This window comes from Trachypithecus francoisi, unplaced genomic scaffold (genome assembly GCF_009764315.1).
Source record: "Trachypithecus francoisi isolate TF-2019V2 unplaced genomic scaffold, Tfra_2.0 Lachesis_group0, whole genome shotgun sequence".
In the NCBI taxonomy this organism is placed as follows: Eukaryota; Metazoa; Chordata; class Mammalia; order Primates; family Cercopithecidae; genus Trachypithecus; species Trachypithecus francoisi.
The window spans coordinates 132,936,358-132,952,136 of NW_022681453.1; the positions used below are offsets into that span (position 1 = coordinate 132,936,358).

General features: G+C 44.0%; 1 protein-coding gene across 3 annotated transcripts in view; it reads left to right on the forward strand.

Annotated features, from left to right (window-relative positions):
* Positions 1–542: 542 nt before the first annotated feature.
* The window catches only part of SENP2 (SUMO specific peptidase 2), a 45,696-nt gene continuing 30,459 nt past the window's right edge, over positions 543–15,779 (forward strand). For 2 of the 3 annotated variants that reach the window (XR_004437231.1, XM_033211948.1), the window contains exons 1-4: positions 543–877; positions 4,535–4,590; positions 13,183–13,316; positions 14,035–14,101. Coding sequence is in view for 1 of the 3 variants with exons in the window: in XM_033211948.1 (XP_033067839.1) it covers positions 552–877; positions 4,535–4,590; positions 13,183–13,316; positions 14,035–14,101 (583 nt within the window). In the remaining 2 variants the exon portion in view is untranslated. The remainder of the gene's footprint in view (positions 878–4,534; positions 4,591–13,182; positions 13,317–14,034; positions 14,102–15,779) is intronic. The other variant, XR_004437230.1, reaches the window with a different exon arrangement.

The window sequence follows — 15,779 nt, forward strand, 5'->3', positions numbered from 1 at the left end:
TTGTAATTATCTATGTACACGTCTCCAAGTAGACCTCAATGGCAAGGGACTGGCGCTGGTACTCAGACCCCGGGTTCAAGTTCCAGCTGCGTCTCTAGCTAGTTTTGTGATCTTAGGCAAATAATCGCTCTATGACTCAATTTCCTTGACTTACAAAATTGGCATAAGACTGTCATATGCCGTTGCTGGGCATTTTAAGGTGACAATGAGTGAAAAGTACGAGGCAAAAGGTAAGTGCAAAATAAAGGGCGCCTAAAACGGTAAATGTGTGTTAATTAACCTGAGCTACCTTTACGTGTGCACTCAGCAAACACTGAGCACCTATTCTCCTCTGGGACCCCGGAACGCCTCCTCCGGAATGGAGCAGCCTCACGTGTGGCCTGTGGGCCTTGTCCCACGGGCCGGCTCGGGATTGGCTCAGCCGAAGAGAAAACCCTGCCGACAGCCCTTTCGATCTCGTCAGCGATTGGGCCGGGACCGTCCCACAATTACTCTTGTTGCTGGGCTCGGAAATAGGGAGCGGTGCCAGGTTGCGCGTGCGCAGATTGAGAATGGAGCTTTCCGGTCGGGCGGGAGGAGGTGACGTCAGGAGTGGTGGCGGGCGGGGGCCTCTGGTAGCCCTGGGGACGCTGTATCTGTGGGCCCTTCACCCGCGTCACAAATCAGCGACCGAACTCTGGCGGTGGTGGCTGAGACGGCGAAGGCGGCAGCGGCGGCGACAGCTCTGGGGTTTGCGTCTCGGGGTGTGTCGGCCGCCGCTGCTGCTCGGGCCTGGTATGTACAGATGGCTGGTTAGGATTCTCGGCACCATTTTCCGTTTCTGCGACCGGTCGGTGCCCCCTGCCCGGGCCCTCCTGAAGAGGCGGCGCTCAGACAGGTGAGACCAGAGGGGGCTGAGCGCCGGCCTGGCCTTACCCCCTCCCCCACAGCAGGCTCCTCGGCCGTGATAGCTTTGATTCAGCCAGGCTCACCCGAAGCAGGTCGCCGGGATCCTAGTGACGTAGTCGCTCCCGCCGGGCTGTGGGGAGGCAGCTTCTGATGAAGGAGGAGCTGATCGTCTTCGGAGCGGCCGGTGATGGCAGGGTCTTTGACATTCTTGTCAGAGGCCAAGCTGGTTGCTGATACCAAATGGGGCTTTGCCGCTCTTAGGCTGAACACTAACATTGAAGGAATACTGTCTTTGTTGTGGCTCACTGTTTACAAAGCACCCTTCCAAGTGTCATCTGCAGACATTAAGTGCAGTTAAAGGAAGTGAGATTCATAGCTTGCCCAAAGCCGTTTTTGACTGCAAGTACTGTCCTTGCAGCAAGAAACAGCAGCTGTTTTGTTCTAAAACAGCTGTCAAACAGTGTGTTTGGGGCCAGAAGGGTTTTGTGCTTTATAATTAGTGAATGAGTAAAAAGGCTTAGGTGCCTCACTCCTTTAAAACAATCACTAGTCTATACTTTTAAATTCGGTTAAAATGTGGGGGAAACTCAAAGCTGTTCTTTTCTTTTTTTCTTTGTCTTTTTTTTTTTTTTTGCGACGGAGTCTCGCTCTGTCGCCCAGGCCGGAGTGCAGTGGCCGGATCTCAGCTCACTGCAAGCTCCGCCTCCCGGGTTTACGCCATTCTCCTGCCTCAGCCTCCCGAGTAGCTGGGACTACAGGTGCCCGCCACCTCGCCCGGCTAGTTTTTTGTATTTTTTAGTAGAGACGGGGTTTCACCGTGTTAGCCAGGATGGTCTCGATCTCCTGACCTTGTGATCCGCCCGCCTCGGCCTCCCAAAGTGCTGGGATTACAGGCTTGAGCCACCGCGCCCGGCCTTTTTTTTTTTTTTTGAGACAGAGTCTCGCTCTGACCCCCAGTCTGGAGTGCAGTGGTGCAATCTCGGCTCACTGCAAGCTCCGCCTCCCGGGGTCGCGCCATTCTCCTGCCTCAGCCTCCCGAGTAGCTGGGACTACAGGCGCCTAACACCACACCCAGCTAACCTTTTTTTTTTTTTTTTTTTTGAGACAGAGTCTCGCTCTGACCCTCAGGCTGGAGTGTAGTGGTGCAATCTCGGCTCACTGCAAGCTCCGCCTCCCGGGGTCGCGCCATTCTCCTGCCTCAGCCTCCCGAGTAGCTGGGACTACAGGCGCCTAACACCACACCCAGCTAACCTTTTTTTTTTTTTTTTGAGACGGAGTCTCATTTTGTTGCCCAGGCTGAAGTGCAGTGGCACGATCTCGGCTCACGGCAACCTCTGCCCACTGGGTTCAGGCGATTCTCCTGCCTCAGCCTCCCTAGTAGCTGGGATTACAGGCTCCTGTCACTGCACCCAGCTACTTTTTTTGTACTTTTTAGTAGAGATGGGTTTTCACCATCTTGGCCAGGCTGGTCTTGAACTCCTGACCTCGTGATCCACCCACCTCGGCCTCCCAAAGGGCTGGGATTACAGGCGTGAGCCACCGCGCCCGGCCACGCCCGGCTAATTTTTTGTATTTTTAGTAGAGACGGGGTTTTACCGTGTTAGCCAGGATGTTCTGGATCTCCTGACCTCGTGATCCACCCGCCTCCGCCTCCCAAAAGTGCTGGGATGACAAGCGTGAGCTACCGTGCCCGGCCGTTAATTTCATTTTTTTTAGCTAAGCCTCAATATCAAGAAAAGTGGAAGAAGTGTTCATTTGTGGGAGCTTGAGAGAACAAGATGTCTAATACATTAGACTGAGAATGCAGGTTATTGATGAGATTGGTTGTTGACTAAATTGCATCATGTGTTCCAGAGATTCATGGTTTTGCCTTATTTTTCTCTCCTGTTTTTCTGTAGGGTTGATGTGAGGATCATTTGATAACGTGGTGTGAAGTGCCTAAACTGATGCTTAATGTATATAAGGGTAGTATTTGTCTATTCTACCCTGGGGCCTTTTGCAGAGTCTGGTGCATGATAAGCACTTGGTCCCTATTTATCGAATAAGGGAAAGCTAATTTCCTCCCCCTTGTCCTCTCTTTGATGTGAATCCCTGCTAGTCAGTGGAACATGGTTTGGCGATCAAAACCTTGACTTTTACTATACTTTAGGTGTTCACATTCTTAATCCAAAACAACGCTTCTCGGTGTAAACCATTTTTCAGTCAAAATGAAGCCCAGTAGGGCTTGTTGGAATGTATAAAGCTGAGCTGAATGGAATCCTGGGATCTCATTCTATTCTATTCTTTTTTTTTTTTTTTTTTTTTTTGCATGTGTGAATATAATTGATCAGAAGGGTTCAGAGAGATGATAAGTAATATAATATGACCCTTTACCATTCTTGACATCTGGGTCCTGAAACTTTGCAGAATTCCAAAGTTCTTTGTTACTACCGTAATATAGTTTGCCTGATAAAAATGAAGTTACAGGGCCGGGCGCGGTGGCTCAAGCCTGTAATCCCAGCACTTTGGGAGGCCGAGACGGGCGGATCACGAGGTCAGGAGATCGAGACCATCCTGGCTAACACGGTGAAACCCCATCTCTACTAAAAATACAAAAACTAGCCGAGCGAAGTGGCGGGCGCCTGTAGTCCCAGCTACTCGGGAGGCTGAGGCAGGAGAATGGCGTAAACCCGGGAGGCGGAGCTTGCAGTGAGCTGAGATCCGGCCACTGCACTCCAGTCCGGGCGACAGAGCGAGACTCCGCCTCAAAAAAAAAAAAAAAAAAAATATGAAGTTACATATAACCCTTGATTAAGATTGTCTTTTTTAAGTTGTAGAACAGTTTTTTTTTAAACTCCTTTACACACAAAAGAAAAAACAATAAAAAAGAATTGTCTTTTAAGGCTGTTCATATTAATACTGTCACTTAAAGTAAAAGATGACTTTCTTTGGGGATCATTTTCAAAAGGAAATTGCTTGTTTGTTGCTTTTAAATCATTTCTGGAGTGAAAGAGAAAATACTAGCCCTAAACTCTTACCTGGGTTCATTTACTAGCTAAGTGACTTTGGCCAGTTTTAAGTTTGTACTTTAACCAGATGCAAATTATTATTTGGGAAGAAGTTTAGGTCTCTCTGAAATAGTTGAAACTGTAGCAGTAAGTCTTCAAATGTGAAAAGCCTACTATAGAATAGCATTCTCTCTTTTGTTTTGCTTTTATTTTTATTTTTATTTCTTTTTGAGACAAGGTCTCACTCTTTTGATTAGGCTGGAGTGCAGTGGCATGACCTGGGCTCACTGCAGCCTCAACTTCCTGGGCTCAAGTGATCCTCCTGTCTTAGCCTCCCGTGTAGCTGGGACCACAGTCACGTACCAACGCTGGCTAATTATTTATTTATTTATTTTTTCATAGAAATGAGGTCTTACTTTGTTGCCCAAGCTGATGTCAAACTCCAAGGCTCAAGCAATCCTCCACCTTGGCCTCCCAAAGTGCTGGGATTACAGGCACGAGTCATTGCGTCCCACCAGCATTCTCTTTTAAAACATCAGTTGGATCTCATTTTATGACAAAGTGATAGAAGGGGGATGTGTTATATGAATAGTAAGTTTACTTACATAAATGAATGTATGTATAAATATATATATATATTTTTTCTTTGTCTCTTTCAGCACTCTGTTTTCTACAGTGGACACTGATGAAATACCAGCCAAAAGACCAAGATTAGGTACTAAATATAAATGTTAAAAGTTTTTAAATAGGAAAAATATATGCATAGAACAAAATTCGAAAGGTAAAAAGTATGTGGTAAAAAGTAAGTCTTGGCCGGGCGCAGTGGCTCACACCTGTTATCCTAGCATTTTGGGATGCCAAGGCAGGCGGATCACCTGAGTCAGGAGTTTGAGACCAGCCTGGCCAATGTGGCGAAACCCTGTCTCTACTAAAAATACAAAAATTAGCTGGGTGTGGTGGCAGGCGCTTGTAATCCCAGCTACTCAGGAGACTGAGGCAGGAGAATCACTTGAACCTGGGAGGTGGAGGTTGCTGTGAGCCGAGATCATGCCACTGCACTCCAGCCTGGGGTGACAGAGCAAGACTGAGTCAAGAAAAAGAAAAGTCTCTTTCCTGGCTGGACGCGGTGGCTCAAACCTTTAATCCCAGCACTTTGGAGGCTGAGGTGGGAGGATCACTTGGGATCAGGAGTTTGAGACCAACCTGGCCAACATGGTGAAACCCCATCTCTACTAAAAATTTAAAAATTAGCCAGGTGGCGCATGCCTATAGTCACAGCTACTCAGGAGGCTGAGGCATGAGAATCACTTGAACCTGGGAGGCGAAGGTTGCAGTGAGCCAAGATTCTGCTACTGCACTCCAGCCTGGGTGACAGAGCGAGACTCCGTCTCAAAAAAAAAAAAACAAAGAAAATCTCTTTCCTGTCCCTTCCTTATCTTTTCTATAGGTAACTGCTGTTACCAGGGACTTGTCTAATCCTTGCAGGTAAATAAGCCTAGGTGCTGACTGTGCATTTTAAAATTCTAAATCCTATAAAGAAAAGATACTTCTTATTTTTAAGGAGGAAACGTTGTCAATATTTCAAACTGAGGTGACTCTAGTTCAGATGGCTGAGGGAACCCATCTTACTTTTTTTTTTTTTTTCTGAGACAGGGTCTCATTCTGTCACTCAGGCTGGGATGCAGTGGCATGATCATGCTCACTGCAGCCTCCACCTCCCTGGGCCCAGGTGATCCTCCCACCTCAGCATCCCAAGTAGTTAGTTGGGCCTACAGGCACATTATCACACCTAGCTAATTTTTGTATTTTTTTTGTAGAAACAGGGTCTTGCCATATTGCCCAGGCTGAAAATAGACAGCAGTGGCATTTTGAAAGAATATTCCTGTCTTCAGGAAGCGGTAATATTTTTCTTTTCTTTTCTTTTCTTTTTCTTTTTCTTTCCTTTTTTTTTGAGACAGGATCTTGCTCTGTCTTGATCTTGTCATCAACAGTTTTTTTTTTTTTTTAAATTAATTTTGTAAGAGGCAAGGGTGTCACTCTGTTGCCCAGGCTTCAGTGCAGTGCAGTGGCACGATCATAGCTCACTGCAGCCTCAAACTCCTGGGCTCATGCAATCCTCCTGCCTCAGTTTCCTGAGTAGCTGGGACTATAGGCAGGTACCACTACACCTGGCAAATTATTTTATATGTAGATACTGGGTCTCTGTATGTTGCCCAGACTGATCTTGGAACTCCTGACCTTCCGAAGGGCTAGGATTATGGATGTAAGCCACTGCGCCCAGCCAAGTCTTATACTTCAGTATATGTGAATGGATAAAGAAAATAAAAGTAGATTAAAGGAAAAAAGGCATAATAAAATACTATAATAATATATTCTTCTCAAAAATGATGATAAATTTGGGTCTACCTCCAGATACGGTAACTGAGTATGTACATATTTGTGTTAATATTTTGTTTAAATTCAACAAGTACTTACTGAACATGTCTCAGTGCTAACCAATGTGTTAGGTTTTACAGAAAATACAAAAATTAGTAAGACAGGGTCTCCATTTTTTTTTTTTAGATGGAGTCTTGCTCTGTTGCTCAGGCTGGAGTGCAATGGCACAATCTTGGCCCACTGCAACCTCCACCTCCTGGGTTCAAGTGATTCCCCTGCCTCAGCCTCCCAAGTAGCTGGGACTACAGGTGCCCACCACCACGCCCGGCTAATTTTTGTATTTTTAGTAGAGACAGGGTTTCACCATGTTGGCCAGGCTGGTCTCAAGCTCCTGACCTCAAGTGATCCACCTGCCTTGGCCTCCCAAAGTGCTAGCATTACAGGCATAAGCTACCGCACCCAGCCTGGGTCTCCATTTTTAAGGACCTTACATAATTATATGGTAGGGGTATAAGACAAGCACATAATAATGCTAATGTCAATGAAAATATGATAAATTAAAAAAAAAAGTAGTAACAAAATCCTATCCAATTTTCATCTCATCGAGTCTCAGTAAATGTTTGCTGGAGTTAGTATGAGTTAGTATGTTAGCCCAGGTTTTGAAGGGTGGATAGGATATCAAAGGAGAGCAATAGGAAGGAAAAATATTCCAGGCAGAGGGAACAGTATGGGAAAGTTGTGCAAATTCAAGAAATAGCGAATAGAGCTCGGGAAAAAAAATGGCTGAAGACAGGTAGATCAAATTATCGTTTTGTTTTGTTTTGTTTTTTGTAAGAGACAGCATCTTGCTATATTGCTCAGGCTGATCTCGAGCTCCTGGGCTTAAGTGATCCTCTCACCTTGGCTTTCCAAAATGCTGGGATTACATGTGTGAACCACCATACCCGGCCAAGCATTTTCGAATGACAGGAATTTATACTAAATTCATTAGAACAGTATTTCCCAAAGCACAGGATAGATACCAATTTAGGAAATTATTTTAGGGGATTCCACATTCACAGCATTGTGTAACATTTGAATTATGATTATGTATTAAGAAAGGTGTATCCTTTTCAGTTATTTGTTTGAGGTGCTCACATCCTGTTTATTTCAAACAGAAAATCTTGATTTAATGCTAGTATATCTTCAATATTTGCCTAATATATGCTAATCTCTCATTTTTTAACAGGCCCAACTAGAACTTAGTATTATTGTGTTTTCATTTCTTTTTTCTTTTTTTTTTTTTTTGAGATGGAGTTTCGCTCTCATTGCCCAGGCTGGAGTGCAATGGCGTGATCTTGGCTCATTGCAAAGTCCGCCTCCCAGGTTCAAGCGATTCTCCTGCCTCAGCCTCCCCAGTAGCTGGGATTACAGGCACCTGCCACTATGGCTGGCTAATTTTTGTATTTTTAATGGAGACAGGGTTTCACCATGTTGGCCAGACTGGTCTTGAACTCTGGACCTCAAGCGATCCGCCCACCTCGGCCTCCCAAAGTGCTGGTATTACAGGCATGAGCCACCGCACCTGGCTGTGTTTTCATTTCTTTATAAGGCAGGTCATGTTGGCTTTACATATGCAGTAGTAATTTAAAATTATCTTTTTTTAAAGCCAAAAAGGAAGTCAGTTTTAAAGAAAAATATAAATAGCTTGTACTTGGATGTGGTAAAAAAAAAAAAAAAAAAAAAAACAGGAACACAAACTTTGGTGTTACAGAAGGTTTCTGATTGAATTATTTAGGATAATCTTCTGTTTTATGGACTTCTGTGTTAAGGATCACTTATTGCATCATTCCTATTAAATATGTAGTATGATTTACTTTTTTTTTTTATTTAAAAAGTAAACTAATGTTGAAAATGCAAACTTGTGTAGTATGATTTTCTGAATGGCAAATTGTAGAAGGGAATCTAAGCCAAAGGGTAGGCAGTGGGTAGCAGAGTTTGTAAAGGTCTGTAGAGTGCTGTCCAAGAGAACTTCTGCAGTGATGACTGTTGGGCACTCGAAATGTGGCTAGTTCAATTGAGGAATTGAATTTTAAATTTTATTTGATTCTAATAAAATTTTAAGTTAGGTAACCATATCTGGCTACTAGCTATTGTGTTGGACAGTACAACTCCACTGGTTGCTTTTGAGAGAAAAAAAAAGCAAAACAAGGGTAAAAGAAAAGAAAGAAGACCTCAGAATTTCAGGCTCATGATCTTTTTTTTTTTTTTTTTGAGACGGAGTCTTGCTGTGTCACCCAGGCCGGAGTGCAGTGGCACAATCTCGGTTCACTGCAACCTCCACCTCCCAGGTTCAAGCGATTCTCCTGCCTCTGCCTCCTGAGTAGCTGGGATTACAGGTGTGTACCACCACACCCAGCTAATTTTTGTATTTTAGTAGAGATGGGCTTTCACCATATTGGCCAGGCTGGTCTCGAACTCCTGACCTCAAGTGATCCACCTACCATGGCCTCCCAAAGTGCAGCTAATTTTTGTATTTTAGTAGAGACAGGGTTTCACTATGTTGGCCAGGCTGGTCTCAAACTCCTGACCTCAAGTGATCCACCCACTTTGGCCTCCCAAAGTGCTAGGATTAAATGAGCCACCGTACCTGGCTCAGGCTCATAACCTTAAAGGTGAAAGGGATTTTAAGAGATCTATGTAGTTCAGTCTCAGGAAAGTAAGGTGATCTTTTCCTCATTTTACAGATGAGGCAGGCCTTCTGTTTTTTACAAAAATCAGTGAGATCTTTTGACATAATCTCAGGGACATATCCAGATTTTGATAACACGCGTAGGAAAATAAATATTATGATATTGTTTAGTAGCCACAATTTGCTGTGTTACCAAGAGTACTCTTGTCCTCTAAGGTCTGGATGACAGACTGTGGGTTAAACATCAATCGCTAGGCCGGGCGCGGTGGCTCAAGCCTGTAATCCCAGCACTTTGGGAGGCCGAGGCGGGCGGATCACGAGGTCAGGAGATCGAGACCCTCCTGCTAACACGGTGAAACCCCGTCTCTACTAAAAATACAAAAAACTAGCCGGGACGGTGGCGGGCGCCTGTAGTCCCAGCTACTCGGAGGCTGAGGCGGGAGAATGGCGGGAACCCGGGAGGCGGAGCTTGCAGTGAGCCGAGATCGCGCCACTGCACTCCAGCCTGGGCGACACAGCGAGACTCAAAAAAAAAAAAAAAAAAAACAAAAAAAAATCAATCGCTAAAGCTCTTTTTCTCCTCCTTATAAAGCACAGCAGAGTGTGTAATACCTCTCAGCAGTAATAGAGGGGGATAACCTGGAATTCTCTGTGATTCCTAAAATGAAAAACAGCACAGCAGAGTGTGTAATATCTCTCAGCAGTAATAGAGGGGGATAACCTGGAATTCTCTGTGATTCCTAAAATGAAAAACAGCACAGCAGAGTGTGTAATATCTCTCAGCAGTAATAGAGGGGGATAACCTGGAATTCTCTGTGATTCCTAAAATGAAAAACAACTCGTTTGCAATGTTTGGTACTTATAACTATTAGCAAATTACTCAAATTGGACTGTGCTTTACCTGGCCATTACTTTTTCCCTTTTGTTTGTTATTCCCCTGTGTTTCTGGAAAGTATTTTTTTTTTTTTTTTGAGACAGAGTCTGGCGCTCTGTCGCCCAGGCTGGAGTGCAGTGGCCGGATCTCAGCTCACTGCAAGCTCCACCTCCCGGGTTTACGCCATTCTTCTGCCTCAGCCTCCGGAGTAGCTGGGACTACAGGCGCCCGCCACCTCGCCCAGCTAGTTTTTTTGTATTTTTTAGTAGAGATGGGGTTTCACCATGTTAGCCAGGATGGTCTCGATCTCCTGACCTTGTGATCCGCCCGTCTCGGCCTCCCAAAGTGCTGGGATTACAGGCTTGAGCCACCGCGCCCGGCCATTCTGGAAAGTATTTTACATGTTCTGGAGCACTGCTTAAAAGCTACTATTGCAGTCTATCTTTCGCTAAAGCAGAATGGCTAACGTGATGTTCTGTTTTTCTCAAACTAGTGTTTTCAAATACCCTTAATTAGGAAATAGGAAATTTTAGAAAGCTTACATCAGATATATAGAAAGTGAGAAAGAGGTAGTGTAATAAAAGCAGGAAGTGAGGAAAGCACTGAAACCAACCCTTTCCCTTTATTTTTGGTGACAAGGAGGGGTGAGCCTGAGATTTTTTTTTTTTTTTGAGACAGGGTCTCCCACTGTCACCCATACTGGAGTGCAGTGGCATGATCTCAGCTAACTGCAACCTCCACCTCCTGGTTCCAATGATTCTCCTGCTTTAGCCTCCCAAGTAGCTGGAATTACAGGCATGTGCCACCAGACCCAGCTAATTTTATTTATTTATTTATTTATTTTTTGAGATGGAGTCTCACTCTGTTGCCCAGACTGGAGTGCAGTGGTGCCGTCTTGGCTCACTGCAACCTCCACCTCCTGGGTTCAAGCGATTCTTCTGCCTCAGCCTCCAGAGTAGCTGGGATTATAGGTGTGTGCCGTGATGCCCAGCTAATTTTTGTACTTTTAGTAGAGATGGTTTTGCCATGATGGTCAGGCTGATCTTGAATTCCTGGCCTCAAGTGATCTGCCTGCCTTGGCCTCCCTAAGTGCTGGGATTACAGGTGTGAGCCATTGTGCCCAGCCAATTTTTGTATTTTTAGTAGAGATGAGCTATTGCCATGTTGACCAGGCTGGTCTCGAACTTCTGACCTCAAGTGATCTGCTCGCCTCTGCCTCCCAAAGTGCTAGGATTACAGGCATTAGCCACGGTGCCCGGCCTAAGATCATCTTACACATCTCCACTAGAGGGATAGTCTTGTTCCATCTTAGATGTTTAAAAGCTACATATTTTAGGCCAGGTGCAGTGGCATACACCTGTAATCTCAGCACTTTGGGAGGCCGTGGCAGAAGGATCATTTGAGCCCAGGAGTTCCAGACCAGCCTGGGCAATATAGTGAGACCCTGCCTCTACCAAAAAATCAAAAAAATTAGCCAGGCATGGTGGTGCATGCCTGTGATCCCAGCTACTCAGGAGACTGAGGTAGGAAGATCACTTGAGCCCGGGAGGTTGAGGCTGCAGTGAGTAGTGATCATGCCACTGCACTCTAGTCTGGGTGACAGAGTAAGACCCTGTCTCAGAAAAACAAAAAATAAAAAAAAAAAGCTGCATATTTTATACTTAGTCAAGATTTAATAGGGGCTTAGTAAATAATTGTTTAGGGTAACTGCAGTACATTGTTACTTGCCTGGGAAGTAAGGACAAACTAATGAGACTATGAGAGAATTCCGCCATACTTGGTGGCTATATGCTCCTTGTTGTTTAATCATGCCCTCATCTCTGTGGTAAAAATTTATTTATTTATTTTGTTTATTTTTTGTGAGACGGAGTCTCATTCTGTTGTCCAGGCTGGAGTGCAATGGCACGATCTCAGCTCACTGCAACCTCCACTTTCCGGGTTCAAGCGATTCTCCTGCCTCAGCCTGCCAAGTAGCTGGGACTACAGGCACACACCACTGAGCCCAGCTAATTTTTGTATTTGTTTTAGAGATGGGATTTCACCATGTTGGCCAAGCTGGTCTTGAACTCCTGACCTCGTGATCCATCTGCCTTGGCCTCCCAAAATGTTGGGATTACAGGCGTGAACTACCACGCCCGGCAAAAATTTATTTTATATATCCTGGAGAACTCATTGCTTAACAGCTGTCATTTCAGAACATTTTGTGTATGTGTGTGAATCAGTACGGATTTGCTAAAGTGATGGTTTTATGTTTTTATGTTCAGATGTTTTATTTTAAAAACACAATTACAATACTGGTGTTCCAGTTATTCAGTTAGAAAAAGATTATTTATTTATTTATTTATCTTGAGATGGAGTCTCGCTGTGTCACCCAGGCCGGAGTGCAGTGGCGCGATCTAGGCTCACTGCAACCTCCGCCTCCCTGGTTCAAGAGATTCTCCTACATCAGCCTCCCGAGTAGCTGGGACTACAGTCGTGCACCACCACGCCCGGCTAATTTTTTGTATTTTCAGTTGAGATGGCGTTTCACCGTGTTAGCCAGGATATTCTTGATCTCCTGACCTCAAGTAATCCACCCTCCTCGGTCTCCCAAAGTGCTGGGATTACAGGCGTGAGCCACAAGTCTGGCCTAATTTTTTTTTTTTTGAGACAAAGTTTCACCTTTGTTGCCCAGGCTGGAGTGCAATGGAGCAATCTTGGGTCACCGCAACCTCTGACTCCTGGGTTCAAGCGATTCTCTTGCCTCAGCCTCCCGAGTAGGTGGGATTATACAGATGTGCCACCACGCCTGGCTAATTCTTTGTATTTTTAGTAGAGATGGGGTTTCTTCATGTTAGTCAGGCTGGTCTTGAACTCCCGACCTCAGGTGATCTGCCCACCTTGGCCTCCCAAAGTGCTGGGATTACAGGCGTGAGCCACCACGCCCGACCTAGAAAAGGATTATTTTTATAAATACCTTTTTATTTCAATGGTTGAAAATAGGACTATTTTTAATTTTTGTTTTTGGAGACAGAGTCTCACTCTGTTGCCCAGGCTGGAGTGCAGTGGCACAATCACAGCTTACTGCAGCCTCAGCCTCCTGGGCTCAGGTGATCCTCCCACCTCAGCCTCCCAGGTAGCTGAAACTATAGGCGTGCGATACTATTTCCCGCTAATTTTTTGTACAGATGGGGTTTCTCCATGGTGGCCCAAGCTGGTCTCAAGCTCCTGGGCTCAAGCAATCCTCCCACCTCAGCCTCCCAAAGTGTTGGGATTACAGATGTGAGCACCACACCCAGCCAATAGAACTTTTAATAAAAATTGAGAGAGGCTTTTTCTAAAATATCGCTTTATTTTTTTGCTGGAAGTTTATTACTCTATATTTACGGTTTGTTGACACTTTCTAGATTGCTTTATTCACCAAGTGAAAAACAGTCTCTACAATGCTGCCAGCTTATTTGGATTCCCATTCCAGCTGACCACAAAGCCCATGGTAACTTCTGCTTGTAATGGAACACGGAATGTGGCCCCTTCAGGAGAGGTCAGTGGGGATGAGACTCCATTAGGAATATTGATCTTTATACTTCATCATTACATTTTAGACAATTATCTGTTTGAAAGTTAATGTATACAATTACATTTTTCCAGAAATACTTATATCTTTATTAGCTATGATATAAAGGCCAAGAAATTAAAGGTTAATAAATTGAACATTTAAAACGTGTTTGTAAGGAGCTAAATATTATTACATATGCCTTCTTATTTAAGTTTGTACAAAGAAACTGGAATTGTTATTTTTTTTTTTTTTGAGACAGAGTCTGGCTTTGTCTTCCAGGCTGGAGTGCAGTGGCATGATCTCAGCTCACTGCAACCTCCACCTCCCGGGTTCAAGCAATTCTCCTGCCTCAGCCTCCCAAGTGGCTGGGACTACAGGCACCCACCACCATTCCTGGCTGATTTTTGTATTTTTAGTAGAGACAGGGTTTCACCATATTGGTCAGGTTGGTCTCGAACTCCTGACCTTGTGATCCACCCTCCTCAGCCTTCCAAAGTGCTGGGATTACAGGCGTGAGCCACCGCGCCCGGCCTTGGAATTGTTATTTCTACATCATTTTGTGAGTCTTGACAAATTAAACCTTAGGTCTTATTGATGGTATCTCTTCTGTGAGCTACCTAAGAAAAAGTTATCTTTTCATAATAGAAACTTACTTAGATAACAAAATTGAGATGCTACAGAAGTGATTATGTTTGATTTTAAGGTATTTTCGAACTCTTCATCTTGTGAACTGACAGGTTCTGGATCCTGGAACAACATGCTGAAACTGGGTGAGGTGGTCAAAAATATTTCTGTTCCCCCTTACCTCCTTTTGCGCATTTTTTCCTACATTTTGAAAATATGAAAGGAAAACACTGATTTGGATTGGGATGAGAAAGACATTCTTTCTACTGTTCTAAAAAGCAAATAGCTTTTCTTCAGAATTGTTGTCTTTGAATTTGCTGTTTTTTGTTTGTATTATCAGTGTCCTCAATGTGACTTAGATCAAGGTCATATTAAAAAGGTTCATTCATTTAAAAAAAAAGAAAAAAGCAAAAACATTTCCTGAGAACTTACTCTGTGCCAGGTCCTGAGCTAAGTTATGAAGAATAACAAAATAATAAAACCTTATTCCTGTCCTTTAGGAGTTCATCATCTAGTTGGGGAGCAGTTATCACAGTTTTATCGACTAGGGACTTCCATGTCATCCTTAGATCCTAAAGTTGAATTGTCATTATTATATATATACACTATACAAAATGCTGTGGTGGAGAAAAGTAGGAAGAAGCCAGAATCCTGCAAAATAGTTGTGATGTCTGCCACTCAGGTAGGCTTGTAAGACTGGAAGGGAAGGAAGTTAGGGAAAATGAGCTTAGAGAAGTTGTGGGTTTAAAATTCAAAAGTGGAAGACGTTAAGAAAATGATAGAAGCCTTAGAGTTGTGCTTTTCAAACTTTTTAAAAAAGTACCTCTAGGGGTAGAGAAAAGCAAAGGAGAATAAATACATACCCCTGTGTCTGAGAAGGTAGCTCCTAAAATCTTGGAACAAAGATGATTTTGTTTTTTCTTTTTTGAGATGGAGTTTCGCTCTTGTCGCCCATGCTGGAGAGCAATGGCACGATCTCGGGTCACTGCAACCTCTGCCTCCCAGGTTCAAGCGATTCTCCTGCCTCAGCCTCCTGAGTGGCTAGGATTACAGGCATGCACTACCACCCTGGCTAATTTTGTATTTTTAGAAGTAGAGACAGGGTTTCTCCAGGCTGGTCTTGAACTCCTGACCTCAGGTGATCTGCCCACCTTGGCCTCCCAAAGTGCTAGGATTACAGGTGTTAGCCACAGCGCCCAGCCCAAAGATGGTATTTCTTTGAAGCCTTTTATTTCATTTAGAAAATTAATACAAATTGAATTTTATCATCTGTTTGGAGTATTTGTTTAGAGCTGTTTACCATTAAAATTGACATATGTGAGGGATGGTAGATTTATCTTGTGCCTCTAGATGCTGGCACTACTGTGTTTCTGTGAGTTTTGTGTAGTCTAATCAGAGAAGCCCATGTATTCCTAGGGCAGGTTTCTTGTGTAAAGAGGTCCACAATCTCTTTATCTGCAACCCCTGGGAGCGAGATGTGCTTAGGAATTCATAATTTTTTATATTTTAGGTATGTTACCAGCCAAACATATGGCTGGTTTGAATTTGAACAGTTTACTCCAATTGATTAGATTACAGAGAGTTATAATCTTTGAGTTCTTCATGGCCTCTTAATAGTCCCATCAAGCAAAATAAGCAAAGCCTGCTAGTGAATTCTGTTATTACCTGAGATCAAAAACAAACTAAGCCCTATTGCTTTCCTTTAACTTTTACAAAATTTGTGCTCGACTCCTGTGCTATTAATAGAAATTAAAAAACAAGGTGTTTATTTAGCTCTGTGATGTAGGTTGCTCACAGATTTTTTTTCTTTCCTTATGCAGACTG